Genomic DNA, 27,668 nt, shown 5'->3' on the forward strand with positions numbered 1-27,668 from the left:
CTGCTGTAATAACAGTCTGTTACTTTATGAACTGGTATAATGCTGTAATAACAGTGTTACTTTATGAACTGGTATAATGCTGTAATAACAGTCTGTTACTTTATGAACTGGTATACTGCTGTAATAACAGTCTGTTACTTTATGAACTGGTATAATGCTGTAATAACAGTCTGTTACTTTATGAACTGGTATAATGCTGTAATAACAGTCTGTTACTTTATGAACTGGTATAATGCTGTAATAACAGTCTGTTACTTTATGAACTGGTATAATGCTGTAATAACAGTGTGTTACTTTATGAACTGGTATAATGCTGTAATAACAGTCTGTTACTTTATGAACTGGTATAATGCTGTAATAACAGTCTGTTACTTTATGAACTGGTATAATGCTGTAATAACAGTCTGTTACTTTATGAACTGGTATAATGCTGTAATAACAGTCTGTTACTTTATGAACTGGTATAATGCTGTAATAACAGTCTGTTACTTTATGAACTGGTATAATGCTGTAATAACAGTCTGTGACTTTATGAACTGGTATAATGCTGTAATAACAGTCTGTTACTTTATGAACTGGTATAACGCTGTAATAACAGTCTGTGTGTTACTTTATGAACTGGTATAATGCTGTAATAACAGTCTGTTACTTTATGAACTGGTATAATGCTGTAATAACAGTCTGTTACTTTATGAACTGGTATAATGCTGTAATAACAGTGTTACTTTATGAACTGGTATAATGCTGTAATAACAGTGTTACTTTATGAACTGGTATAATGCTGTAATAACAGTCTGTGACTTTATGAACTGGTATAATGCTGTAATAACAGTCTGTGTGTTACTTTATGAACTGGTATAATGCTGTAATAACAGTGTTACTTTATGAACTGGTATAATGCTGTAGTAACAGTCTGTTACTTTATGAACTGGTATAACGCTGTAATAACAGTCTGTTACTTTATGAACTGGTATAATGCTGTAATAACAGTGTGTTACTTTATGAACTGGTATAATGCTGTAATAACAGTGTGTTACTTTATGAACTGGTATAATGCTGTAATAACAGTCTGTTACTTTATGAACTGGTATAATGCTGTAATAACAGTGTGTTACTTTATGAACTGGTATAATGCTGTAATAACAGTGTGTGTTATTTATTTTATTGAACCTTTATTGAACTTGTTTAACCTGTTTAATAACAGTGTGTTACTTTAGTGCTGGATCAGAACAGTTGTTCTCCAGGACCGAAGAGGAAGAGCCCTGGTATAGGTCAATAAAAACACAAGGATCATTCACATTTTTATTGGTTAGGTTATCCAGCTACCTTACCGTTCAAATAGTTAAAATTATTTGAAATATAAATCTTCAAGGATAAAAGCCAAACTAAAAGTGTAACTTCAAAAACAAAACAAAAAAATATTATTTCACGAATGAAAAAACAAACAAACTCAAAAGCACCTAAACTAAAATGTAAAGCACAAAACGTCAGACAAAACCAAAACAGTCCAATTTGTATCACTATACATATCATCATAATAATAATAATAATAAACATATTAATAAATGAATGTGTACAGCATCGATACAAAACATGTGCAGGAATAGATTAGACAGACTGGTGACACACATCATGATGGTTCTCACTCAACTGATCACTCTCTTCATCTATTTATTTAACTTCTTTTCTCTGGGATTTCCCAGGGCTTCTCCCAGGGGTGGTGGGTGGTGTATTCTGTCGTAAGTAAGGCTTATGATGACCACGACGACGGCGGGTCTAGACACCGAAGGTGTTCTCTCCGCTGTACGCCACGTATAAAAACCCGTCCTCGTCCTTCTCCTTCTCGTACAGCTGTCCCATGGTGATGCTGCAACGGGAGGTCACAACAAACACTTCATTTACAAATTTACAACGCATTACCAAAGATTTCAGACCCCTTCACTTTTTACACATTTTGTTACAGTCTTATTCTAACATGGATTAAATAAAAAAATTAAAATACTCATCAATCTACACACAATACCCCATAATGACATCACAATACCCCATAATGACATCACTATACCCCATAACGACATCACAATACCCCATAATGACATCACAATACCCTATAATACCACCAAGTAAAAACAGGTTTTAAGAAATGTATGAAAACGTATTTACATAAGTATTCAGATCCTTTACTATGAAACTCCAAACTGAGCTCAGGTGCATCCTGGTTACCTTAATCATCCTTGAGATGTTTCTACAACTTGATTGGAGTCCAACTGTGGTAAATTCAATTGATTGGACATGATTTGGAAAGGTACACACCTGTCTATATAAGGTCCTACAGTTGACAGTGAATGTCAGAGTGGAAGGACAATGATCTCTGCAGCACTCCACCAATCAGGCCTTTATGGTATGCTGTGTGGATGTTTTTCAATGCCAGTGACTAGGAGACGAGTCATGATTGAGGCAAAGATGAACGGAGCAAAGTACAGAGTGATCCTTGATGAAAAATTTCTCCAGAACACTCAAGACCTCAGTCTGGGCTGAAGGTTCACCTTTCAATGGGACAACGACCCTTAGCACACAGCCAAGACAAAGCAGGAGTAGCTTTGGGACAGGTGTCTGAATGTCCTTGAGTGGCCCAGCCAGAGCCTGGTCTTGAACCCGATCGAACACCTCTGGAGAGACCTGAAAATACCTGTGCAGCGATGCTCCCCATCCAACCTGACAGAGCTTAAGAGGATCTATAGAGAGGAATGGGAGAAACTCACCAAATACGGGTGTGCCAAGTTTGTAGAGTCAAACCCAAGAAGACTCGATGCTGTAATCTCTGCCAAAGGTGCTTCAACAAGTACTGAGTAAAGGGTCTGAATACTTAGGGAAATACTTTAAAAAAAGAAACATTTGCAAAAATTTCTAGCAAAACCTTTTAGCTTTGTCATTGTGGGGTATTGTGATGTCATTATGGGGTATTGTGATGTCATTATGGGGTATTGTGATGTCATTATGGGGTAGTGTGATGTCATTATGGGGTATTGTGATGTCATTATGGGGTATTGTGATGTCATTATGGGGTATTGTGATGTCATTATGGAGTATTGTGATGTCATTATGGGGTATTGTGATGTCATTATGGAGTATTGTGATGTCATTATGGGGTATTGTGATGTCATTGTGGGGTATTGTGATGTCATTATGGAGTATTGTGATGTCATTATGGGGTATTGTGATGTCATTATGGGGTATTGTGTGTAGCTTGAAGAGGAAAAAACTATTTTTTCAATTTTGGAATAAGGCTGTAAACGTAACAAACTGTGGAAAAAGGTCAAGGGGTCTGAATACTTTCTGAATGCTCTGGATTTGTGTATAACTCAAACTAAAGGATATCCTGTGGGAGCAGCAAGCCAGTTCTAACCCAGCAGCCACTAGTATCCATGGGCTCAGACCAGGACCCAACCCAGCAGCCACTAGTATCCGTGGGTTCAGACCAGGACCCAACCCAGCAGCCACTAGTATCCGTGGGTTCAGACCAGGACCCAACCCAGCAGCCACTAGTATCCGTGGGTTCAGACCAGGACCCAACCCAGCAGCCACTAGTATCCGTGGGTTCAGACCAGGACCCAACCCAGCAGCCACTAGTATCCATGGGCTCAGACCAGGACCCAACCCAGCAGCCACTAGTATCCATGGGTTCAGACCAGGACCCAACCCAGCAGCCACTAGTATCCGTGGGTTCAGACCAGGACCCAACCCAGCAGCCACTAGTATACGAGGGTTCAGACCAGGACCCAACCCAGCAGCCACTAGTATCCGTGGGTTCAGACCAGGACCCAACCCAGCAGCCACTAGTATCCGTGGGTTCAGACCAGGACCCAACCCAGCAGCCACTAGTATCCGTGGGTTCAGACCAGGACCCAACCCAGCAGCCACTAGTATCCGTGGGTTCAGACCAGGACCCAACCCAGCAGCCACTAGTATCCGTGGGTTCAGACCAGGACCCAACCCAGCAGCCACTAGTATCCGTGGGTTCAGACCAGGACCCAACCCAGCAGCCACTAGTATCCGTGGGTTCAGACCAGGACCCAACCCAGCAGCCACTAGTATCCGTGGGTTCAGACCAGGACCCAACCCAGCAGCCACTAGTATCCGTGGGTTCAGACCAGGACCCAACCCAGCAGCCACTAGTATCCGTGGGTTCAGACCAGGACCCAACCCAGCAGCCACTAGTATCCGTGGGTTCAGACCAGGACCCAACCCAGCAGCCACTAGTATCCGTGGGTTCAGACCAGGACCCAACCCAGCAGCCACTAGTATCCATGGGCTCAGACCAGGACCCAACCCAGCAGCCACTAGTATACGAGGGTTCAGACCAGGACCCAACCCAGCAGCCACTAGTATCCGTGGGTTCAGACCAGGACCCAACCCAGCAGCCACTAGTATCCGTGGGTTCAGACCAGGACCCAACCCAGCAGCCACTAGTATACGAGGGTTCAGACCAGGACCCAACCCAGCAGCCACTAGTATCCGTGGGTTCAGACCAGGACTCAACCCAGCAGCCACTAGTATCCGTGGGTACTATGCTAGAAGCATGTGTTTCAGACATAAGGAAGTGGATGGCTGCAAACTTTCTACTTTTAAACTCGGACAAAACAGAGATGCTTGTTCTAGGTCCCAAGAAACAAAGAGATCTTCTGTTGAATCTGACAATTAATCTTAAAGGTTGTACAGTCGTCTCAAATAAAACTGTGAAGGACCTCGCGTTACTCTGGACCCTGATCTCTCTTTTGAAGAACATATCAAGACGATTTCAAGGACAGCTTTTTTCCATCTACGTAACATTGCAAAAATCAGAAACTTTCTGTCCAAAAATTATGCAGAAAAATTAATCCATGCTTTTGTCACTTCTAGGTTAGACTACTGCAATGCTCTACTTTCCGGCTACCCGGATAAAGCACTAAATAAACTTCAGTTAGTGCTAAATACGGCTGCTAGAATCCTGACTAGAACCAAAAAATTTGATCATATTACTCCAGTGCTAGCCTCCCTACACTGGCTTCCTGTCAAAGCAAGGGCTGATTTCAAGGTTTTACTGCTAACCTACAAAGCATTACATGGGCTTGCTCCTACCTATCTCTCTGATTTGGTCCTGCCGTACATACCTACACAGACTCTACGGTCACAAGACGCAGGCCTCCTAATTGTCCCTAGAATTTCTAAGCAAACAGCTGGAGGCAGGGCTTTCTCCTATAGAGCTCCATTTTTATGGAACGGTCTGCCTACCCATGTCAGAGACGCAAACTCGGTCTCAACCTTTAAGTCTTTACTGAAGACTCATCTCTTCAGTGGGTCATATGATTGAGTGTAGTCTGGCCCAGGAGTGGGAAGGTGAACGGAAAGGCTCTGGAGCAACGAACCACCCTTGCTGTCTCTGCCTGGCCGGTTCCCCTCTTTCCACTGGGATTCTCTGCCTCTAACCCTATTACAGGGGCTGAGTCACTGGCTTACTGGGGCTCTCTCATGCCGTCCCTGGAAGGGGTGCGTCACCTGAGTGGGTTGATTCACTGATGTGGTCATCCTGTCTGGGTTGGCACCCCCCTTGGGTTGTGCCATGGCGGAGATCTTTGCGGGCTATACTCAGCTTTGTCTCAGGATGGTAAGTTGGTGGTTGAAGATATCCCTCTAGTGGTGTGGGGGCTGTGCTTTGGCAAAGTGGGTGAGGTTATATCCTTCCTGTTTGGCCCTGTCCGGGGTGTCCTCGGGTGGGGCCACAGTGTCTCCTGACCCCTCCTGTCTCAGCCTTCAGTATTTATGCTGCAGTAGTTTATGTGTCGGGGGCTGGGGTCAGTTTGTTATATCTGGAGTATTTCTCCTGTCCAATTCGGTGTCCTGTGTGAATCTAAGTGTGCATTCTCTAATTCTCTCCTTCTCTCTCGGAGGACCTGAGCCCTAGGACCATGCCCCAGGACTACCTGACATGATGACTCCTTGCTGTCCCCAGTCCACCTGGCCGTGCTGCTGCTCCAGTTTCAACTGTTCTACCTTATTATTATTCGACCATGCTGGTCATTTATGAACATTTGAACATCTTGGCCATGTTCTGTTATAATTTCCACCCGGCATAGCCGGCAGAGGACTGGCCACCCCACATATGCTCTCTCTAATTCTCTTTCTTTCTCTCTCTCGGAGGACCTGAGCCCTAGGACCATGCCCCAGGACTACCTGACATGTTGACTCCTTGCTGTCCCCAGTCCACCTGGCCGTGCTGCTGCTCCAGTTTCAACTGTTCTGACTTATTATTATTCGACCATGCTGGTCATTTATGAACATTTGAACATCTTGGCCATGTTCTGTTATAATCTCTACCCGGCACAGCCAGAAGAGGACTGGCCACCCCACATAGCCTGGTTCCTCTCTAGGTTTCTTCCTAGGTTTTGGCCTTTCTAGGGAGTTTTTCCTAACCACCGTGCTTCTACACCTGCATTGCTTGCTGTTTGGGGTTTTAGGCTGGGTTTCTGTACAGCACTTTGAGATATCAGCTGATGTACGAAGGGCTATATAAATAAATTTGATTTGATTTGGTTCAGACCAGGACCCAACCCAGCAGCCACTAGTATCCGTGGGTTCAGACCAGGACCCAACCCAGCAGCCACTAGTATCCATGGTTTCAGACCAGGACCCAACCCAGCAGCCACTAGTATCCGTGGGTTCAGACCAGGACCCAACCCAACAGCCACTAGTATCCGTGGGTTCAGACCAGGACCCAACCCAGCAGCCACTAGGATCCGTGGGTTCAGACCAGGACCCAACCCAGCAGCCACTAGTATCCGTGGGTTCAGACCAGGACCCAACCCAGCAGCCACTAGTATCCGTGGGTTCAGACCAGGACCCAACCCAGCAGCCACTAGTATCCGTGGGTTCAGACCAGGACCCAACCCAGCAGCCACTAGTATCCGTGGGTTCAGACCAGGACCCAACCCAGCAGCCACTAGTATCCGTGGGTTCAGACCAGGACCCAACCCAGCAGCCACTAGTATCTGTGGGTTCAGACCAGGACCCAACCCAGCAGCCACTAGTATCCGTGGGTTCAGACCAGGACCCAACCCAGCAGCCACTAGGATCCGTGGGTTCAGACCAGGACCCAACCCAGCAGCCACTAGTATCCGTGGGTTCAGACCAGGACCCAACCCAGCAGCCACTAGTATCCGTGGGTTCAGACCAGGACCCAACCCAGCAGCCACTAGTATCCGTGGGTTCAGACCAGGACCCAACCCAGCAGCCACTAGTATCCGTGGGTTCAGACCAGGACCCAACCCAGCAGCCACTAGTATCCGTGGGTTCAGACCAGGACCCAACCCAGCAGCCACTAGTATCCGTGGGTTCAGACCAGGACCCAACCCAGCAGCCACTAGTATCCGTGGGTTCAGACCAGGACCCAACCCAGCAGCCACTAGTATCCGTGGGTTCAGACCAGGACCCAACCCAGCAGCCACTAGTATCCGTGGGTTCAGACCAGGACCCAACCCAGCAGCCACTAGTATCCGTGGGTTCAGACCAGGACCCAACCCAGCAGCCACTAGTATCCGTGGGTTCAGACCAGGACCCAACCCAGCAGCCACTAGTATCCGTGGGTTCAGACCAGGACCCAACCCAGCAGCCACTAGTATCCGTGGGTTCAGACCAGGACCCAACCCAGCAGCCACTAGTATCCGTGGGTTCAGACCAGGACCCAACCCAGCAGCCACTAGTATCCGTGGGTTCAGACCAGGACCCAACCCAGCAGCCACTAGTATCCGTGGGTTCAGACCAGGACCCAACCCAGCAGCCACTAGTATCCGTGGGTTCAGACCAGGACCCAACCCAGCAGCCACTAGTATCCGTGGGTTCAGACCAGGACCCAACCCAGCAGCCACTAGTATCCGTGGGTTCAGACCAGGACCCAACCCAGCAGCCACTAGTATCCGTGGGTTCAGACCAGGACCCAACCCAGCAGCCACTAGTATCCGTGGGTTCAGACCAGGACCCAACCCAGCAGCCACTAGTATCCGTGGGTTCAGACCAGGACCCAACCCAGCAGCCACTAGTATCCGTGGGTTCAGACCAGGACCCAACCCAGCAGCCACTAGTATCCGTGGGTTCAGACCAGGACCCAACCCAGCAGCCACTAGTATCCGTGGGTTCAGACCAGGACCCAACCCAGCAGCCACTAGTATCCGTGGGTTCAGACCAGGACCCAACCCAGCAGCCACTAGTATCCGTGGGTTCAGACCAGGACCCAACCCAGCAGCCACTAGTATCCATGGGTTCAGACCAGGACCCAACCCAGCAGCCACTAGTAGTCAGATCCTAGTATCCGTGGGTTCAGACCAGGACCCAACCCAGCAGACCACAACCCAGCAGTATCCGTGGGTTCAGACCAGGATCCAACCCAGCAGCCACTAGTATCCATGGGCTCAGACCAGGACCCAACCCAGCAGCCACTAGTATCCGTGGGTTCAGACCAGGACCCAACCCAGCAGCCACTAGTATCCGTGGGTTCAGACCAGGACCCAACCCAGCAGCCACTAGTATCCATGGGCTCAGACCAGGACCCAACCCAGCAGCCACTAGTATACGAGGTTCAGACCAGGACCCAACCCAGCAGCCACTAGTATCCGTGGGTTCAGACCAGGACCCAACCCAGCAGCCACTAGTATCCGTGGGTTCAGACCAGGACCCAACCCAGCAGCCACTAGTATCCGTGGGTTCAGACCAGGACCCAACCCAGCAGCCACTAGTATCAGTGGGTTCAGACCAGGACCCAACCCAGCAGCCACTAGTATCCGTGGGTTCAGACCAGGACCCAACCCAGCAGCCACTAGTATCCGTGGGTTCAGACCAGGACCCAACCCAGCAGCCACTAGTATCCATGGGCTCAGACCAGGACCCAACCCAGCAGCCACTAGTATCCGTGGGTTCAGACCAGGACCCAACCCAGCAGCCACTAGTATCAGTGGGTTCAGACCAGGACCCAACCCAGCAGCCACTAGTATCCGTGGGTTCAGACCAGGACCCAACCCAGCAGCCACTAGTATCCGTGGGTTCAGACCAGGACCCAACCCAGCAGCCACTAGTATCCGTGGGTTCAGACCAGGACCCAACCCAGCAGCCACTAGTATCCGTGGGTTCAGACCAGGACCCAACCCAGCAGCCACTAGTATCCGTGGGTTCAGACCAGGACCCAACCCAGCAGCCACTAGTATCCGTGGGTTCAGACCAGGACCCAACCCAGCAGCCACTAGTATCCATGGGCTCAGACCAGGACCCAACCCAGCAGCCACTAGTATCCATGGGTTCAGACCAGGACCCAACCCAGCAGCCACTAGTATCCGTGGGTTCAGACCAGGACCCAACCCAGCAGCCACTAGTATCCGTGGGTTCAGACCAGGACCCAACCCAGCAGCCACTAGTATCCGTGGGTTCAGACCAGGACCCAACCCAGCAGCCACTAGTATCAGTGGGTTCAGACCCAACCCAGCACCAGGACCCAACCCAGCAGCCACTAGTATCCGTGGGTTCAGACCAGGACCCAACCCAGCAGCCACTAGTATCCGTGGGTTCAGACCAGGACCCAACCCAGCAGCCACTAGTATCCATGGGCTCAGACCAGGACCCAACCCAGCAGCCACTAGTATCCGTGGGTTCAGACCAGGACCCAACCCAGCAGCCACTAGTATCAGTGGGTTCAGACCAGGACCCAACCCAGCAGCCACTAGTATCCGTGGGTTCAGACCAGGACCCAACCCAGCAGCCACTAGTATCCGTGGGTTCAGACCAGGACCCAACCCAGCAGCCACTAGTATCCGTGGGTTCAGACCAGGACCCAACCCAGCAGCCACTAGTATCCGTGGGTTCAGACCAGGACCCAACCCAGCAGCCACTAGTATCCGTGGGTTCAGACCAGGACCCAACCCAGCAGCCACTAGTATCCGTGGGTTCAGACCAGGACCCAACCCAGCAGCCACTAGTATCCGTGGGTTCAGACCAGGACCCAACCCAGCAGCCACTAGTATCCGTGGGTTCAGACCAGGACCCAACCCAGCAGCCACTAGTATCAGTGGGTTCAGACCAGGACCCAACCCAGCAGCCACTAGTATCCGTGGGTTCAGACCAGGACCCAACCCAGCAGCCACTAGTATCCGTGGGTTCAGACCAGGACCCAACCCAGCAGCCACTAGTATCCGTGGGTTCAGACCAGGACCCAACCCAGCAGCCACTAGTATCCGTGGGTTCAGACCAGGACCCAACCCAGCAGCCACTAGTATCCGTGGGTTCAGACCAGGACCTGGATGCTGTGTCTTATTGAGGAAGAGGTCAAACTATGAACCCAGGAGGAGCGGGCCCTTTAGAGCAGCTTGTCTATATCTATATATCTAGTTAACCTGGTTAACCCACCAGCATGTCTATATCTATACCTCATGTCCCTGGTTAACCTGGTTAACCCACCAGCATGTCTATATCTATAACTCATGTCCCTGGTTAACCAGGTTAACCCACCAGCGTGTCTATATCTATATATCTAGTTAACCTGGTTAACCCACCAGCGTGTCTATATCTATAACTCATGTCCCTGGTTAACCCACCAGTGTGTCTATATCTATACCTCATGTCCCTGGTTAACCCACCAGCGTGTCTATATCTATATATCTAGTTAACCTGGTTAACCCACCAGCGTGTCTATATCTATAACTCATGTCCCTGGTTAACCCACCAGTGTGTCTATATCTATACCTCCTGTCCCTGGTTAACCTGGTTAACCCACCAGCGTGTCTATATCTATAACTCATGTCCCTGGTTAACCCACCAGTGTGTCTATATCTATACCTCCTGTCCCTGGTTAACCTGGTTAACCCACCAGTGTGTCTATATCTATAACTCATGTCCCTAGTTAACCCACCAGTGTGTCTATATCTATAACTCCTGTCCCTAGTTAACCTGGTTAACCCACCAGTGTGTCTATATCTATAACTCATGTCCCTAGTTAACCTGGTTAACCCACCAGTGTGTCTATATCTATACCTCCTGTCCCTGGTTAACCTGGTTAACCCACCAGTGTGTCTATATCTATAACTCATGTCCCTAGTTAACCCACCAGTGTGTCTATATCTATACCTCATGTCCCTTGTTAACCCACCAGTGTGTCTATATCTATAACTCATGTCCCTAGTTAACCCACCAGTGTGTCTATATCTATAACTCATGTCCCTAGTTAACCCACCAGTGTGTCTATATCTATAACTCCTGTCCCTAGTTAACCTGGTTAACTCACCAGTGTGTCTATATCTATACCTCATGTCCCTGGTTAACTCACCAGGGTGTCTATATCTATAACTCATGTCCCTGGTTAACTCACCAGTGTGTCTATATCTATACCTCATGTCCCTGGTTAACCCACCAGCGTGTCTATATCTATATATCTAGTTAACCTGGTTAACCCACCAGTGTGTCTATATCTATAACTCCTGTCCCTGGTTAACCCACCAGTGTGTCTATATCTATAACTCATGTCCCTGGTTAACCCACCAGTGTGTCTATATCTATAACTCATGTCCCTGGTTAACCCACCAGCGTGTCTATATCTATAACTCATGTCCCTGGTTAACCCACCAGTGTGTCTATATCTATACCTCCTGTCCCTGGTTAACCCACCAGTGTGTCTATATCTATAACTCATGTCCCTGGTTAACCCACCAGTGTGTCTATATCTATAACTCATGTCCCTGGTTAACCCACCAGTGTGTCTATATCTATAACTCATGTCCCTGGTTAACCTGGTTAACCCACCAGCGTGTCTATATCTATAACTCCTGTCCCTGGTTAACCCACCAGTGTGTCTATATCTATAACTCATGTCCCTGGTTAACCTGGTTAACCCACCAGCGTGTCTATATCTATAACTCATGTCCCTGGTTAACCCACCAGGGTGTCTATATCTATACCTCCTGTCCCTAGTTAACCTGGTTAACCCACCAGTGTGTCTATATCTATAACTCCTGTCCCTGGTTAACCCACCAGTGTGTCTATATCTATAACTCATGTCCCTGGTTAACCCACCAGCGTGTCTATATCTATAACTCATGTCCCTGGTTAACCCACCAGTGTGTCTATATCTATACCTCCTGTCCCTGGTTAACCCACCAGTGTGTCTATATCTATAACTCATGTCCCTGGTTAACCCACCAGTGTGTCTATATCTATAACTCATGTCCCTGGTTAACCCACCAGTGTGTCTATATCTATAACTCATGTCCCTGGTTAACCCACCAGTGTGTCTATATCTATAACTCCTGTCCCTGGTTAACCCACCAGCGTGTCTATATCTATAACTCCTGTCCCTGGTTAACCCACCAGTGTGTCTATATCTATACCTCCTGTCCCTGGTTAACCCACCAGTGTGTCTATATCTATAACTCATGTCCCTGGTTAACCCACCAGTGTGTCTATATCTATACCTCCTGTCCCTGGTTAACCCACCAGTGTGTCTATATCTATACCTCCTGTCCCTGGTTAACCTGGTTAACCCACCAGCGTGTCTATATCTATACCTCCTGTCCCTAGTTAACCTGGTTAACCCACCAGTGTGTCTATATCTATAACTCATGTCCCTGGTTAACCCACCAGTGTGTCTATATCTATAACTCATGTCCCTGGTTAACCCACCAGCGTGTCTATATCAATACCTCCTGTCCCTGGTTAACCTGGTTAACCCACCAGTGTGTCTATATCTATACCTCCTGTCCCTGGTTAACCTGGTTAACCCACCAGTGTGTCTATATCTATACCTCCTGTCCCTGGTTAACCTGGTTAACCCACCAGTGTGTCTATATCTATAACTCATGTCCCTGGTTAACCCACCAGTGTGTCTATATCTATAACTCATGTCCCTGGTTAACCCACCAGCTTGTCTATATCTATAACTCATGTCCCTAGTTAACCTGGTTAACCCACCAGTGTGTCTATATCTATAACTCATGTCCCTAGTTAACCTGGTTAACCCACCAGTGTGTCTATATCTATACCTCCTGTCCCTGGTTAACCTGGTTAACCCACCAGTGTGTCTATATCTATAACTCATGTCCCTAGTTAACCCACCAGTGTGTCTATATCTATAACTCATGTCCCTAGTTAACCCACCAGTGTGTCTATATCTATAACTCCTGTCCCTAGTTAACCTGGTTAACCCACCAGTGTGTCTATATCTATAACTCATGTCCCTAGTTAACCCACCAGTGTGTCTATATCTATAACTCCTGTCCCTAGTTAACCTGGTTAACCCACCAGTGTGTCTATATCTATAACTCATGTCCCTGGTTAACCAGGTTAACCCACCAGCATGTCTATATCTATACCTCATGTCCCTGGTTAACCCACCAGTGTGTCTATATCTATACCTCCTGTCCCTGGTTAACCTGGTTAACCCACCAGCGTGTCTATATCTATACCTCATGTCCCTGGTTAACCCACCAGCATGTCTATATCTATACCTCATGTCCCTGGTTAACCTGGTTAACCCACCAGCGTGTCTATATCTATACCTCATGTCCCTGGTTAACCCACCAGCGTGTCTATATCTATACCTCATGTCCCTGGTTAACCTGGTTAACCCACCAGCGTGTCTATATCTATAACTCATGTCCCTGGTTAACCAGGTTAACCCACCAGCATGTCTATATCTATACCTCATGTCCCTGGTTAACCTGGTTAACCCACCAGCGTGTCTATATCTATACCTCATGTCCCTGGTTAACCTGGTTAACCCACCAGCGTGTCTATATCTATAACTCATGTCCCTGGTTAACCCACCAGCGTGTCTATATCTATACCTCATGTCCCTGGTTAACCCACCAGTGTGTCTATATCTATACCTCCTGTCCCTGGTTAACCTGGTTAACCCACCAGCCTGACTATATCTATAACTCATGTCCCTAGTTAACCTGGTTAACCCACCAGTGTGTCTATATCTATACCTCCTGTCCCTGGTTAACCTGGTTAACCCACCAGCGTGTCTATATCTATACCTCCTGTCCCTAGTTAACCTGGTTAACCCACCAGTGTGTCTATATCTATAACTCATGTCCCTGGTTAACCCACCAGCGTGTCTATATCTATACCTCATGTCCCTGGTTAACCCACCAGCATGTCTATATCTATACCTCATGTCCCTGGTTAACCTGGTTAACCCACCAGCGTGTCTATATCTATACCTCATGTCCCTGGTTAACCCACCAGCGTGTCTATATCTATACCTCATGTCCCTGGTTAACCTGGTTAACCCACCAGCGTGTCTATATCTATAACTCATGTCCCTGGTTAACCAGGTTAACCCACCAGCATGTCTATATCTATACCTCATGTCCCTGGTTAACCTGGTTAACCCACCAGCGTGTCTATATCTATTATCTATACCTCATGTCCCTGGTTAACCTGGTTAACCCACCAGCGTGTCTATATCTATAACTCATGTCCCTGGTTAACCCACCAGCGTGTCTATATCTATACCTCATGTCCCTGGTTAACCCACCAGTGTGTCTATATCTATACCTCCTGTCCCTGGTTAACCTGGTTAACCCACCAGCCTGACTATATCTATACCTCCTGTCCCTGGTTAACCTAGTTAACCCACCAGTGTGTCTATATCTATAACTCATGTCCCTGGTTAACCCACCAGCGTGTCTATATCTATACCTCATGTCCCTAGTTAACCTGGTTAACCCACCAGTGTGTCTATATCTATACCTCATGTCCCTAGTTAACCTGGTTAACTCACCAGTGTGTCTATATCTATACCTCATGTCCCTGGTTAACCCACCAGTGTGTCTATATCTATACCTCCTGTCCCTGGTTAACCTGGTTAACCCACCAGCGTGTCTATATCTATACCTCATGTCCCTGGTTAACCCACCAGCGTGTCTATATCTATACCTCATGTCCCTAGTTAACCTGGTTAACCCACCAGTGTGTCTATATCTATACCTCCTGTCCCTGGTTAACCTGGTTAACCCACCAGCGTGTCTATATCTATACCTCCTGTCCCTGGTTTACCTGGTTAACCCACCAGTGTGTCTATATCTATAACGCATGTCCCTAGTTAACCTGGTTAACTCACCAGTGTGTCTATATCTATACCTCATGTCCCTGGTTAACCCACCAGTGTGTCTATATCTATACCTCCTGTCCCTGGTTAACCTGGTTAACCCACCAGCGTGTCTATATCTATACCTCATGTCCCTGGTTAACCCACCAGTGTGTCTATATCTATACCTCCTGTCCCTGGTTAACCTGGTTAACCCACCAGCGTGTCTATATCTATACCTCATGTCCCTGGTTAACCCACCAGCGTGTCTATATCTATACCTCCTGTCCCTGGTTTACCTGGTTAACCCACCAGTGTGTCTATATCTATAACTCATGTCCCTAGTTAACCTGGTTAACTCACCAGTGTGTCTATATCTATACCTCATGTCCCTGGTTAACCCACCAGTGTGTCTATATCTATACCTCCTGTCCCTGGTTAACCTGGTTAACCCACCAGCGTGTCTATATCTATACCTCATGTCCCTGGTTAACCCACCAGTGTGTCTATATCTATACCTCCTGTCCCTGGTTAACCCACCAGTGTGTCTATATCTATACCTCCTGTCCCTGGTTAACCTGGTTAACCCACCAGCGTGTCTATATCTATACCTCATGTCCCTGGTTAACCCACCAGCATGTCTATATCTATACCTCATGTCCCTGGTTAACCTGGTTAACCCACCAGCGTGTCTATATCTATACCTCATGTCCCTGGTTAACCCACCAGCGTGTCTATATCTATACCTCATGTCCCTGGTTAACCTGGTTAACCCACCAGCGTGTCTATATCTATAACTCATGTCCCTGGTTAACCAGGTTAACCCACCAGCATGTCTATATCTATACCTCATGTCCCTGGTTAACCTGGTTAACCCACCAGCGTGTCTATATCTATACCTCATGTCCCTGGTTAACCTGGTTAACCCACCAGCGTGTCTATATCTATAACTCATGTCCCTGGTTAACCCACCAGCGTGTCTATATCTATACCTCATGTCCCTGGTTAACCCACCAGTGTGTCTATATCTATACCTCCTGTCCCTGGTTAACCTGGTTAACCCACCAGCCTGACTATATCTATAACTCATGTCCCTAGTTAACCTGGTTAACCCACCAGTGTGTCTATATCTATACCTCCTGTCCCTGGTTAACCTGGTTAACCCACCAGCGTGTCTATATCTATACCTCCTGTCCCTAGTTAACCTGGTTAACCCACCAGTGTGTCTATATCTATAACTCATGTCCCTGGTTAACCCACCAGCGTGTCTATATCTATACCTCATGTCCCTGGTTAACCCACCAGCGTGTCTATATCTATACCTCATGTCCCTGGTTAACCCACCAGCGTGTCTATATCTATACCTCATGTCCCTGGTTAACCTGGTTAACCCACCAGCGTGTCTATATCTATAACTCATGTCCCTGGTTAACCAGGTTAACCCACCAGCATGTCTATATCTATACCTCATGTCCCTGGTTAACCTGGTTAACCCACCAGCGTGTCTATATCTATTATCTATACCTCATGTCCCTGGTTAACCTGGTTAACCCACCAGCGTGTCTATATCTATAACTCATGTCCCTGGTTAACCCACCAGCGTGTCTATATCTATACCTCATGTCCCTGGTTAACCCACCAGTGTGTCTATATCTATACCTCCTGTCCCTGGTTAACCTGGTTAACCCACCAGCCTGACTATATCTATACCTCCTGTCCCTGGTTAACCTAGTTAACCCACCAGTGTGTCTATATCTATAACTCATGTCCCTGGTTAACCCACCAGCGTGTCTATATCTATACCTCATGTCCCTAGTTAACCTGGTTAACCCACCAGTGTGTCTATATCTATACCTCATGTCCCTAGTTAACCTGGTTAACTCACCAGTGTGTCTATATCTATACCTCATGTCCCTGGTTAACCCACCAGTGTGTCTATATCTATACCTCCTGTCCCTGGTTAACCTGGTTAACCCACCAGCGTGTCTATATCTATACCTCATGTCCCTGGTTAACCCACCAGCGTGTCTATATCTATACCTCATGTCCCTAGTTAACCTGGTTAACCCACCAGTGTGTCTATATCTATACCTCCTGTCCCTGGTTAACCTGGTTAACCCACCAGCGTGTCTATATCTATACCTCCTGTCCCTGGTTTACCTGGTTAACCCACCAGTGTGTCTATATCTATAACGCATGTCCCTAGTTAACCTGGTTAACTCACCAGTGTGTCTATATCTATACCTCATGTCCCTGGTTAACCCACCAGTGTGTCTATATCTATACCTCCTGTCCCTGGTTAACCTGGTTAACCCACCAGCGTGTCTATATCTATACCTCATGTCCCTGGTTAACCCACCAGTGTGTCTATATCTATACCTCCTGTCCCTGGTTAACCTGGTTAACCCACCAGCGTGTCTATATCTATACCTCATGTCCCTGGTTAACCCACCAGCGTGTCTATATCTATACCTCATGTCCCTGGTTAACCCACCAGTGTGTCTATATCTATACCTCCTGTCCCTGGTTAACCTGGTTAACCCACCAGCGTGTCTATATCTATACCTCATGTCCCTGGTTAACCCACCAGCGTGTCTATATCTATACCTCCTGTCCCTGGTTTACCTGGTTAACCCACCAGTGTGTCTATATCTATAACTCATGTCCCTAGTTAACCTGGTTAACTCACCAGTGTGTCTATATCTATACCTCATGTCCCTGGTTAACCCACCAGTGTGTCTATATCTATACCTCCTGTCCCTGGTTAACCTGGTTAACCCACCAGCGTGTCTATATCTATACCTCATGTCCCTGGTTAACCCACCAGTGTGTCTATATCTATACCTCCTGTCCCTGGTTAACCTGGTTAACCCACCAGCGTGTCTATATCTATACCTCATGTCCCTGGTTAACCCACCAGTGTGTCTATATCTATACCTCATGTCCCTAGTTAACCTGGTTAACCCACCAGTGTGTCTATATCTATACCTTCTGTCCCTAGTTAACCTGGTTAACCCACCAGTGTGTCTATATCTATAACTCATGTCCCTAGTTAACCTGGTTAACCCACCAGTGTGTCTATATCTATACCTCCTGTCCCTGGTTAACCCACCAGTGTGACTATATCTATACCTCCTGTCCCTGGTTAACCCACCAGCGTGTCTATATCTATACCTCATGTCCCTAGTTAACCTGGTTAACCCACCAGTGTGTCTATATCTATACCTCCTGTCCCTGGTTAACCTGGTTAACCCACCAGTGTGTCTATATCTATACCTCCTGTCCCTAGTTAACCTGGTTAACCCACCAGTGTGTCTATATCTATACCTCATGTCCCTAGTTAACCTGGTTAACCCACCAGTGTGTCTATATCTATACCTCCTGTCCCTGGTTAACCTGGTAAACCCACCAGTGTGTCTATATCTATACCTCATGTCCCTAGTTAACCTGGTTAACCCACCAGTGTGTCTATATCTATACCTCATGTCCCTGGTTAACCCACCAGTGTGTCTATATCTATACCTCCTGTCCCTGGTTAACCTGGTTAACCCACCAGCGTGTCTATATCTATACCTCATGTCCCTGGTTAACCCACCAGCGTGTCTATATCTATACCTCCTGTCCCTGGTTTACCTGGTTAACCCACCAGTGTGTCTATATCTATAACTCATGTCCCTAGTTAACCTGGTTAACTCACCAGTGTGTCTATATCTATACCTCATGTCCCTGGTTAACCCACCAGTGTGTCTATATCTATACCTCCTGTCCCTGGTTAACCTGGTTAACCCACCAGCGTGTCTATATCTATACCTCATGTCCCTGGTTAACCCACCAGTGTGTCTATATCTATACCTCCTGTCCCTGGTTAACCTGGTTAACCCACCAGCGTGTCTATATCTATACCTCATGTCCCTGGTTAACCCACCAGTGTGTCTATATCTATACCTCATGTCCCTAGTTAACCTGGTTAACCCACCAGTGTGTCTATATCTATACCTTCTGTCCCTAGTTAACCTGGTTAACCCACCAGTGTGTCTATATCTATAACTCATGTCCCTAGTTAACCTGGTTAACCCACCAGTGTGTCTATATCTATACCTCCTGTCCCTGGTTAACCCACCAGTGTGACTATATCTATACCTCCTGTCCCTGGTTAACCCACCAGCGTGTCTATATCTATACCTCATGTCCCTAGTTAACCTGGTTAACCCACCAGTGTGTCTATATCTATACCTCCTGTCCCTGGTTAACCTGGTTAACCCACCAGTGTGTCTATATCTATACCTCCTGTCCCTAGTTAACCTGGTTAACCCACCAGTGTGTCTATATCTATACCTCATGTCCCTAGTTAACCTGGTTAACCCACCAGTGTGTCTATATCTATACCTCCTGTCCCTGGTTAACCTGGTAAACCCACCAGTGTGTCTATATCTATACCTCATGTCCCTAGTTAACCTGGTTAACCCACCAGTGTGTCTATATCTATACCTCCTGTCCCTGGTTAACCTGGTTAACCCACCAGTGTGTCTATATCTATACCTCCTGTCCCTGGTTAACCTGGTTAACCCACCAGTTTGTCTATATCTATACCTCCTGTCCCTGGTTAACCTGGTTAACCCACCAGTGTGTCTATATCTATAACTCATGTCCCTAGTTAACCTGGTTAACCCACCAGTGTGTCTATATCTATACCTCCTGTCCCTGGTTAACCTGGTAAACCCACCAGTGTGTCTATATCTATACCTCATGTCCCTAGTTAACCTGGTTAACCCACCAGTGTGTCTATATCTATACCTCCTGTCCCTGGTTAACCCACCAGCGTGTCTATATCTATAACTCATGTCCCTAGTTAACCTGGTTAACCCACCAGCGTGTCTATATCTATAACTCATGTCCCTAGTTAACCTGGTTAACCCACCAGTGTGTCTATATCTATACCTCCTGTCCCTGGTTAACCTGGTTAACCCACCAGTGTGTCTATATCTATACCTCCTGTCCCTGGTTAACCTGGTTAACCCACCAGTGTGTCTATATCTATACCTCCTGTCCCTGGTTAACCTGGTTAACCCACCAGTGTGTCTATATCTATACCTCCTGTCCCTGGTTAACCTGGTTAACCCACCAGTGTGTCTATATCTATACCTCCTGTCCCTGGTTAACCTGGTTAACCCACCAGTGTGTCTATATCTATAACTCATGTCCCTAGTTAACCTGGTTAACCCACCAGTGTGTCTATATCTATACCTCCTGTCCCTGGTTAACCTGGTAAACCCACCAGTGTGTCTATATCTATACCTCATGTCCCTAGTTAACCTGGTTAACCCACCAGTGTGTCTATATCTATACCTCCTGTCCCTGGTTAACCCACCAGCGTGTCTATATCTATAACTCATGTCCCTAGTTAACCTGGTTAACCCACCAGCGTGTCTATATCTATAACTCATGTCCCTAGTTAACCTGGTTAACCCACCAGTGTGTCTATATCTATACCTCCTGTCCCTGGTTAACCTGGTTAACCCACCAGTGTGTCTATATCTATAACTCATGTCCCTGGTTAACCCACCAGTGTGTCTATATCTATACCTCATGTCCCTGGTTAACCTGGTTAACCCACCAGTGTGTCTATATCTATACCTCCTGTCCCTGGTTAACCTGGTAAAACCTAGCCTCCAGTATATTTGTGCTGTATGGTCAGTGTCTGACAACATCAGTGGCTAAAAGCAGTGTTTTATCTATTTAACTTGGGGAAATATCGTTTTCTAAGGTGCCATTTCTGAGTGCTTAGAGTTTCCGACCTGGACTGAGGCACGGTCTTATCGACGAAGAGGAAGATGGCCTTCTCCGAGGGCAGCTGGATGCGTTTCCTGATGATCCACATGAACTGGGCCACCGTGATGTCAGAGGGGACCAAATACTTCCTCTTGTCGATGTCCACAATCTGAGACCCAGACACCTTCTCCACGATCACCTACAAAACAGACAACACAGAGTCATGTCATATTGGATGTTTGTAAGTGTTCACGTAAATTGCCCTCCTGGAACAATAAAGAGCGACTGAATTGAAAGATATGACAGCGTAGGGATGTGCATCTTTCCCTTTCAAGACGATTCGATACACATGTAGATACAGGGACTCCAACACCATAGAGGAACCATATATATCTAGATACAAGGACTCCAACACCATAGAGGAACCATATATATCTAGATACAGGGACTCCAACACCATAGAGGAACCATATGGATCTAGATACAGGGACTCCAACACCATAGAGGAACCATATATCTAGATACAGGGACTCCAACACCATAGAGGAACCATATGGATCTAGATACAGGGACTCCAACACCATAGAGGAACCATATGGATCTAGATACAGGGACTCCAACACCATAGAGGAACCATATGGATCTAGATACAGGGACTCCAACACCATAGAGGAACCATATGGATCTAGATACAGGGACTCCAAGAACGTATGTTGTCGAAACGTATTTAAAAAAAATTAAAGCTGAAATGGCTTGAGTCGATAAGTATTCAACCCCTTTACTGGCTCGCCTAAATAAGGTTCAGGAGGAACAATGGGTTTAACAAGTCACATAAGAAGTTGCATGGACTCATTCTGTGTGCAATAATAGTGTTTAACATGATTTTTGAATGACTACCTCATCGCTGTACCCCACACATACAATTATCTGTACGGTCCCTCAGTAGAGCAGTGGATTTGAAACACAGATGCAACTACAAAGACCAGGGATGTTTTCCAATACCTAACAAAGAAGGGCACCTATTGGTAGATGGGGGTAAAAACATATATTTTTTTAAATCAGACTATTGAATATCCCGTTGAGCATGGTGAAGTTATCAATAACACATTAGATGGTGTATCAATACACCCAGAGATACAGAGATACAGAGATACAGTCACTACATAGATACAGTCACTACAGAGATACAGTCACTACAGAGATACAGAGATACAGTCACTACAGAGATACAGTCACTACAGAGATACAGTCACTACAGAGATACAGAGATACAGTCACTACATAGATACAGTCACTACAGAGATACAGTCACTACAGAGATACAGAGATACAGTCACTACAGAAATACAGTCACTACAGAGATACAGAGATACAGTCACTACAGAGATACAGTCACTACAGAGATACAGTCACTACAGAGATACAGAGATACAGTCACTACAGAAATACAGTCACTACAGAGATACAGAGATACAGTCACTACAGAAATACAGTCACTACAGAGATACAGAGATACAGTCACTACAGAGATACAGTCACTACAGAAATACAGTCACTACAGAGATACAGAGATACAGTCACTACAGAAATACAGTCACTACAGAGATACAGAGATACAGTCACTACAGAGATACAGTCACTACAGAGATACAGTCACTACAGAAATACATTCACTACAGAGATACAGGCGTCCTTCCTAACGCAGTTGCTGGAGAGGAAATACATTTCCCAGGGATTTCAACACGAGGCCAATAGGGACTTTAAAACAGCTACGGAGTTTAATGGCTGTGATAGGAGAACACTGAGGATGGATCAACAACATTGTAGTTACTCCACAATACTAATCTAATTGATAGAATGAAAAGAAGGAAGTCTTGTACAGAATAAAAAATATTCCAAAACATGCATCCTGTTTGCAACAAGGTGCTAAACTAATACTGCAACACCTGTGCCAAAGACACTTACTATTTGTCCTGATTACAAATGGTTATGTTTGGAGCGAATCCAATACAACACACTACCGAGTACCAGACTGAACCAGACCACTCTCCATATTTACAAGCATAGTGGTGGCTGCATCATGTTTGCTTGTCATCCTTAAGGACTAGGGAGCTATTCAGGATAAAAAGAAACAGATGGAGCTAAGCACAGGCAAAATCCTAGAGGACAACCTGGTTCAGTCTGCTTACTAGACACTGGGGGGGGGGGGTTGCTTTCCACTAGATACTGGGGGGTTGCTTTCCACTAGATACTGGGAGATGAATTCACCATTCAGCAGGATAATAACCTAAAACACAAGGCCAAATCTACACTGGGGGGTTGCTTTCCACTAGATACTGGGAGATGAATTCACCATTCAGCAGGATAATAACCTAAAACACAAGGCCAAATCTACACTGGGGGCTGCTTTCCACTAGACACTGGGGAGGGGGGGGGGGGTTGCTTACCAGGAGGAGAGGGAACGTGAGGGGGGGAGGACGTGCGTAGTTGAGGTACAGTTTTGACAAAATCATCCTGAAAATGGCAAAAGAAAAATGGTTGTCTGGCGATGATCAACAACCAATTTGACAGAGCTTGAAGAATTTTGAAAGAATAAATGGGCAAATATTGTACAATCCAGGTGTGCAATGATCTCAGTCCAGGGGTCTGAAGGCACTGCATGTCTTTATTTCCTTTAAATTAAATTTAAAAACACGTTTTCACTTTGTCATTACGGTGTGTAGATGGGTGAGATTTAAAAAAATATATTCTTTCCATTTTGAATTCAAGCTGTAACAAGAAAACGTGGAATAAATCAAGGGGTATGAATACTTTCTGAAGGCTCTGTGCATGCAATTTGACACGAATGATGAGCTGCATTTTCAGAAGATAGAAATAATATAATATGATGCAAAAAGTTTTAAACCGGCGATTCCTAATGTTTTCTGACCGATGCTATGCTACATTTGGATCGGTTTGGGGTCCACTTGTGTCACGACTTCCTCAAAAGTCGGTCCCTCTCCTTGTTCGGCCGGCCTTCGAGCCACCGCCGATCCACTTTTCATTTTCCATTTGTTCTGTCTTTGTCTTAATCACACCTGGCTTCACTCAATCAATGACTTGTTTATTATTTAACCCTCTGTTCCCCCATGTTTTGTTTGTGAGTGACTGTTTATTGTAATTCGCTCCGTCTTTGTGGGCTCGTGATGTCACTTTGTACATTTGTCTTTTTTGAGTAAAGTACGTTGGTTACTCATATCTGCTGTCCTGCGCCTGACTCTCTACACCAGCTACACCCAGGGCCTTTACAACTGGCTTCTTAAACATTTGAATTGGGGACCGATGTGCAACCATTACAGCCTGATGAGACAGGCATTAAAAAAAAATCACTGTTACATTGTAATAAATATGTTATAACGATGCGTGAAACACTTCTATAAAGTTATTTTAACAAAAAAATCCCGCTGTACCTAATATCATTAATAACCATTAGACATAGGAGTTAGCATAGCAGGGCTCAGGGCTAAATGGACATTCCTTCGGTCCCTACAGAGTTCGGTAAATCATTTTCTGTACCTTACCTGAAATAATGTGCCTCTCGGGCAATTCAGACTGATTTGAGGAGCCTTTTTACTGAAGAATGTGCTTAGTTTGTATTATAGTGTTTTCGTTATATATCTGTTTTGCATTTCATATTGATGTGTTTATTTTCATCTGTAAAAGAGGCATTGGTCTCAGCATGACTCCCTGTCAAAATAAAAGGTACAACAACACATCCAACACCCAGTGAAAACCCGTCTCACTCACCGGAACCCTATCTGGGTACTTGCTGCGTATTTTGGCCGACTCTATACACCGATGTTCTGTTGAGAAGAAGAGATGGATTGAGAGATGTTGTGAAGGGTGTTACACTGTAATACAACATGTTTCAACCCCTCCTAGCTACCGGGAGGGTAGGCGTTATGCTCCAGCCTTTACTCTAAACCAGCTGATTCAGCTAATCAAGAACCTTAAGAGCCACTCAGATTAGTAGAATAGGCCGGTGGGTTGCCCCCCTGACCTACTCAGTTCACCAAAGAGCAGGGTTGTGTCCCAAAATCCCCCCCCCCTCCCCCATTCCCTGCGTAGTGCACTACTTTTAACCAAGGCTCTGGTCAAAAGTAGTGCACTATATAGGGAATAGGGTTCCATTTGGAACTCAATCTCTTGGGTGGCTGTGACAGGAGGATCAACATTTGACAAGAGGTCACATGACGTTGCCTGACCGAGATCCACAGGCATCAGCAGCAGCTGTTGGACACCAGATGCACTCTGGGTAATCACTAGCAAAAGCTGCCAATTCACTGGGCTAAATATGTCAATATTTCCCCTAGGCTACTTCTCTATGTGTCAATCTAACACATAAGCCATACAGGTGTGGCCTATATCCAAATTATGTAACAAAAGGGAAAAGAGAACTCTGGAATAGACTTTTGTTAAAATATATAAATAATTTTTGCCATGTTACGTAAGAATATTTCAGCCATATATCGTTGTAATGTTATCACAATAATACCCCAATGTTCAGGGGATATGCCATGCGTCAGGAGCAAAGGATTGAGACAACATTTTGACAACTGTTTGTTAGAACAGAATAGGCCTAGTTCTAATTGACATGATATATTTACTTTCAATATCATATCAGTTGTCATGTCAATAGGAACGACATGTCCGGAATCGAGGTGATTCAAATTGAAAACGCATAGCACATTTAACCAGTAAAACAACCAATCCATTAGCAATATGTGACTAATGTCTTAAGTGACGTCGACATACAATTTAGATTAACTTCGTAGTGTTATTTTGTAGCCAAAGGACTCAACAACATCTGAGCGGCGAGGCCACTACAGTCAGCTGATGTTAGTGCAGAAAAGTAGCCAATCATATACAGCAAATGCCATTTAAAAAAAGAAGAATACAGAGGAGATACATATTTGTTCCTATTTTGACAATTGTGTTATCTGCCTGTTATGAAACAAGTAACCCCCTTTACCCAGGGAATGATCCTCTTTGAACATCCACTTCATGGTGGCTGATTCCAGGAGAGTTTGCTCGATGCGCGGTAAAATCGTAGAGGGTTGGTGAGGAATCAGACAGTGACAACAACAACAAAAAGATTGCTAATGCTGTATTCCTAAAACTCAAAACAATGTAAAAATGTTGACCAAGAACGTCAACAATGTAGCAAAACAAGTCTCAGTCGGCCTCAGCGATGCCGTCACTATGGGACTGTACCATCGCATCGCAGGGGACGGAGACTGATTCGAGTGGGTGCGGTTCAGGGACACACATGCTGCGCAGATTATCAGATCTTTACAACGCCTCGGTGTTTAACGTTTGCGTGTTTAACGTCCAATCACCAATCCACACGATAAAGACGTAGCTAACAGTCTGCTATAACCTAGAGCAGGTCTGTGCAGAGTTTGTATCTCTGGAACATATCTAGGATCTCAGTCTACTTTCGTTCTTTTTTTTTTTTAAAGGTACTTGCTGTTCTGGATCATTCCAACTCGACTTTACCCCTTTGAATTGACATTTAAAATGGTTAATGTTAGGGTAATGGCTCTGGTTAAGTTTTAGGGTAAGGGTTAGGATTTAGGGTATGGAAGTCCCAAAGATCACCGGATAGCACTATCTTTTTAAAAACATGACAGTCTGGTCTAGTTTATGACAGATGAGCAAGTGATTTGATGAGCAGGCTGATGAGCAAGTGATTTGTCCTAGAAACTCCATTATATCTCCATAAATCCTCTCTATTTTCTACCCCTTTCGTGGGATAAAGTATGACATTGATTCACATAGGAATATCATAGATATGTTGTTTGGGCGGCATCCCACTAGAGAGTTACATACGGAATCATACATAAGACTAATTGAAATAGGATCCCAGTGGACACACTCCTCCTTATTCTGGGCCTTCAAAGTAGGCTTCGGTAACAGCACTATGGGACTGTACCATCAGCTGGTCATTTATTCATTCACTCTCACCCCACCCTCCTTTATTCAGTCACTCTCACCCCCTCCTTTATTCAGTCACTCTCACCCCCCTCCTTTATTCAGTCACTCTCACCCCCCTCCTTTATTCAGTCACTCTCACCCCCCTCCTTTATTCAGTCACTCTCACCCCCCTCCTTTATTCAGTCACTCTCAACCCCCTCCTTTATTCAGTCACTCTCACCCCCTCCTTTATTCAGTCACTCTCCCCCTCCTTTATTCAGTCACTCTCCCCCTCTCCTTTATTCAGTCACTCTCACCCCCTCCTTTTTTTAGTCACTTTCACCCCCTCCTTTATTCAGTCACTCTCACCCCCTCCTTTATTCAGTCACTCTCACCCCCTCCTTTATTCAGTCACTCTCACCCCCTCCTTTATTCAGTCACTCTCACCCCCTCCTTTATTCAGTCACTCTCACCCCCGCTCCTTTATTCAGTCACTCTCACCCCCTCCTTTATTCAGTCACTCTCACCCCCTCCTTTATTCAGTCACTCTCACCCCCCTCCTTTATTCAGTCACTCTCCCCCTCCTTTATTCAGTCACTCTCACCCCGCTCCTTTATTCAGTCACTCTCACCCCCCTCCTTTATTCAGTCACTCTCACCCCCGCTCCTTTATTCAGTCACTCTCACCCCCTCCTTTATTCAGTCACTCTCACCCCCTCCTTTATTCAGTCACTCTCACCCCCCTCCTTTATTCAGTCACTCTCACCCCCTCCTTTATTCAGTCACTCTCACCCCCTCCTTTATTCAGTCACTCTCACTCCCCCTCCTTTATTCAGTCACTCTCA

General features: G+C 46.1%; 1 protein-coding gene across 1 annotated transcript; it reads right to left on the minus strand.

Annotated features, from left to right (window-relative positions):
• Positions 1–1,501: 1,501 nt before the first annotated feature.
• Positions 1,502–26,146, minus strand: LOC135538072 (gamma-aminobutyric acid receptor-associated protein-like 2). The gene is made up of 4 exons (XM_064964061.1): positions 25,881–26,146; positions 24,656–24,711; positions 20,896–21,068; positions 1,502–1,867 (listed from the first exon to the last, which is right to left on the minus strand). The coding sequence occupies exons 1-4, from the start codon at positions 25,912–25,914 to the stop codon at positions 1,777–1,779; spliced, it is 354 nt and encodes a 117-aa protein (XP_064820133.1). The 5' UTR covers positions 25,915–26,146; the 3' UTR covers positions 1,502–1,776.
• Between the last annotated feature and the right edge of the window lie 1,522 nt (positions 26,147–27,668).

Source organism: Oncorhynchus masou, unplaced genomic scaffold (assembly GCF_036934945.1).
Source record: "Oncorhynchus masou masou isolate Uvic2021 unplaced genomic scaffold, UVic_Omas_1.1 unplaced_scaffold_900, whole genome shotgun sequence".
Lineage (NCBI taxonomy): Eukaryota > Metazoa > Chordata > Actinopteri > Salmoniformes > Salmonidae > Oncorhynchus > Oncorhynchus masou.

Excerpts from the sequence above, each read along its gene's own strand:
- LOC135538072 (XM_064964061.1), bottom strand. The coding sequence starts at position 25,914 with ATGAAGTGGATGTTCAAAGAGGATCATTCCCTGG. Across the intron at positions 24,712-25,880 it reads CAAAGAGGATCATTCCCTGG|AACATCGGTGTATAGAGTCG; the intron begins GTAAAGGGGGTT and ends TCTTCTCAACAG. Across the intron at positions 21,069-24,655 it reads AGTACCCAGATAGGGTTCCG|GTGATCGTGGAGAAGGTGTC; the intron begins GTGAGTGAGACG and ends TCTGTTTTGTAG.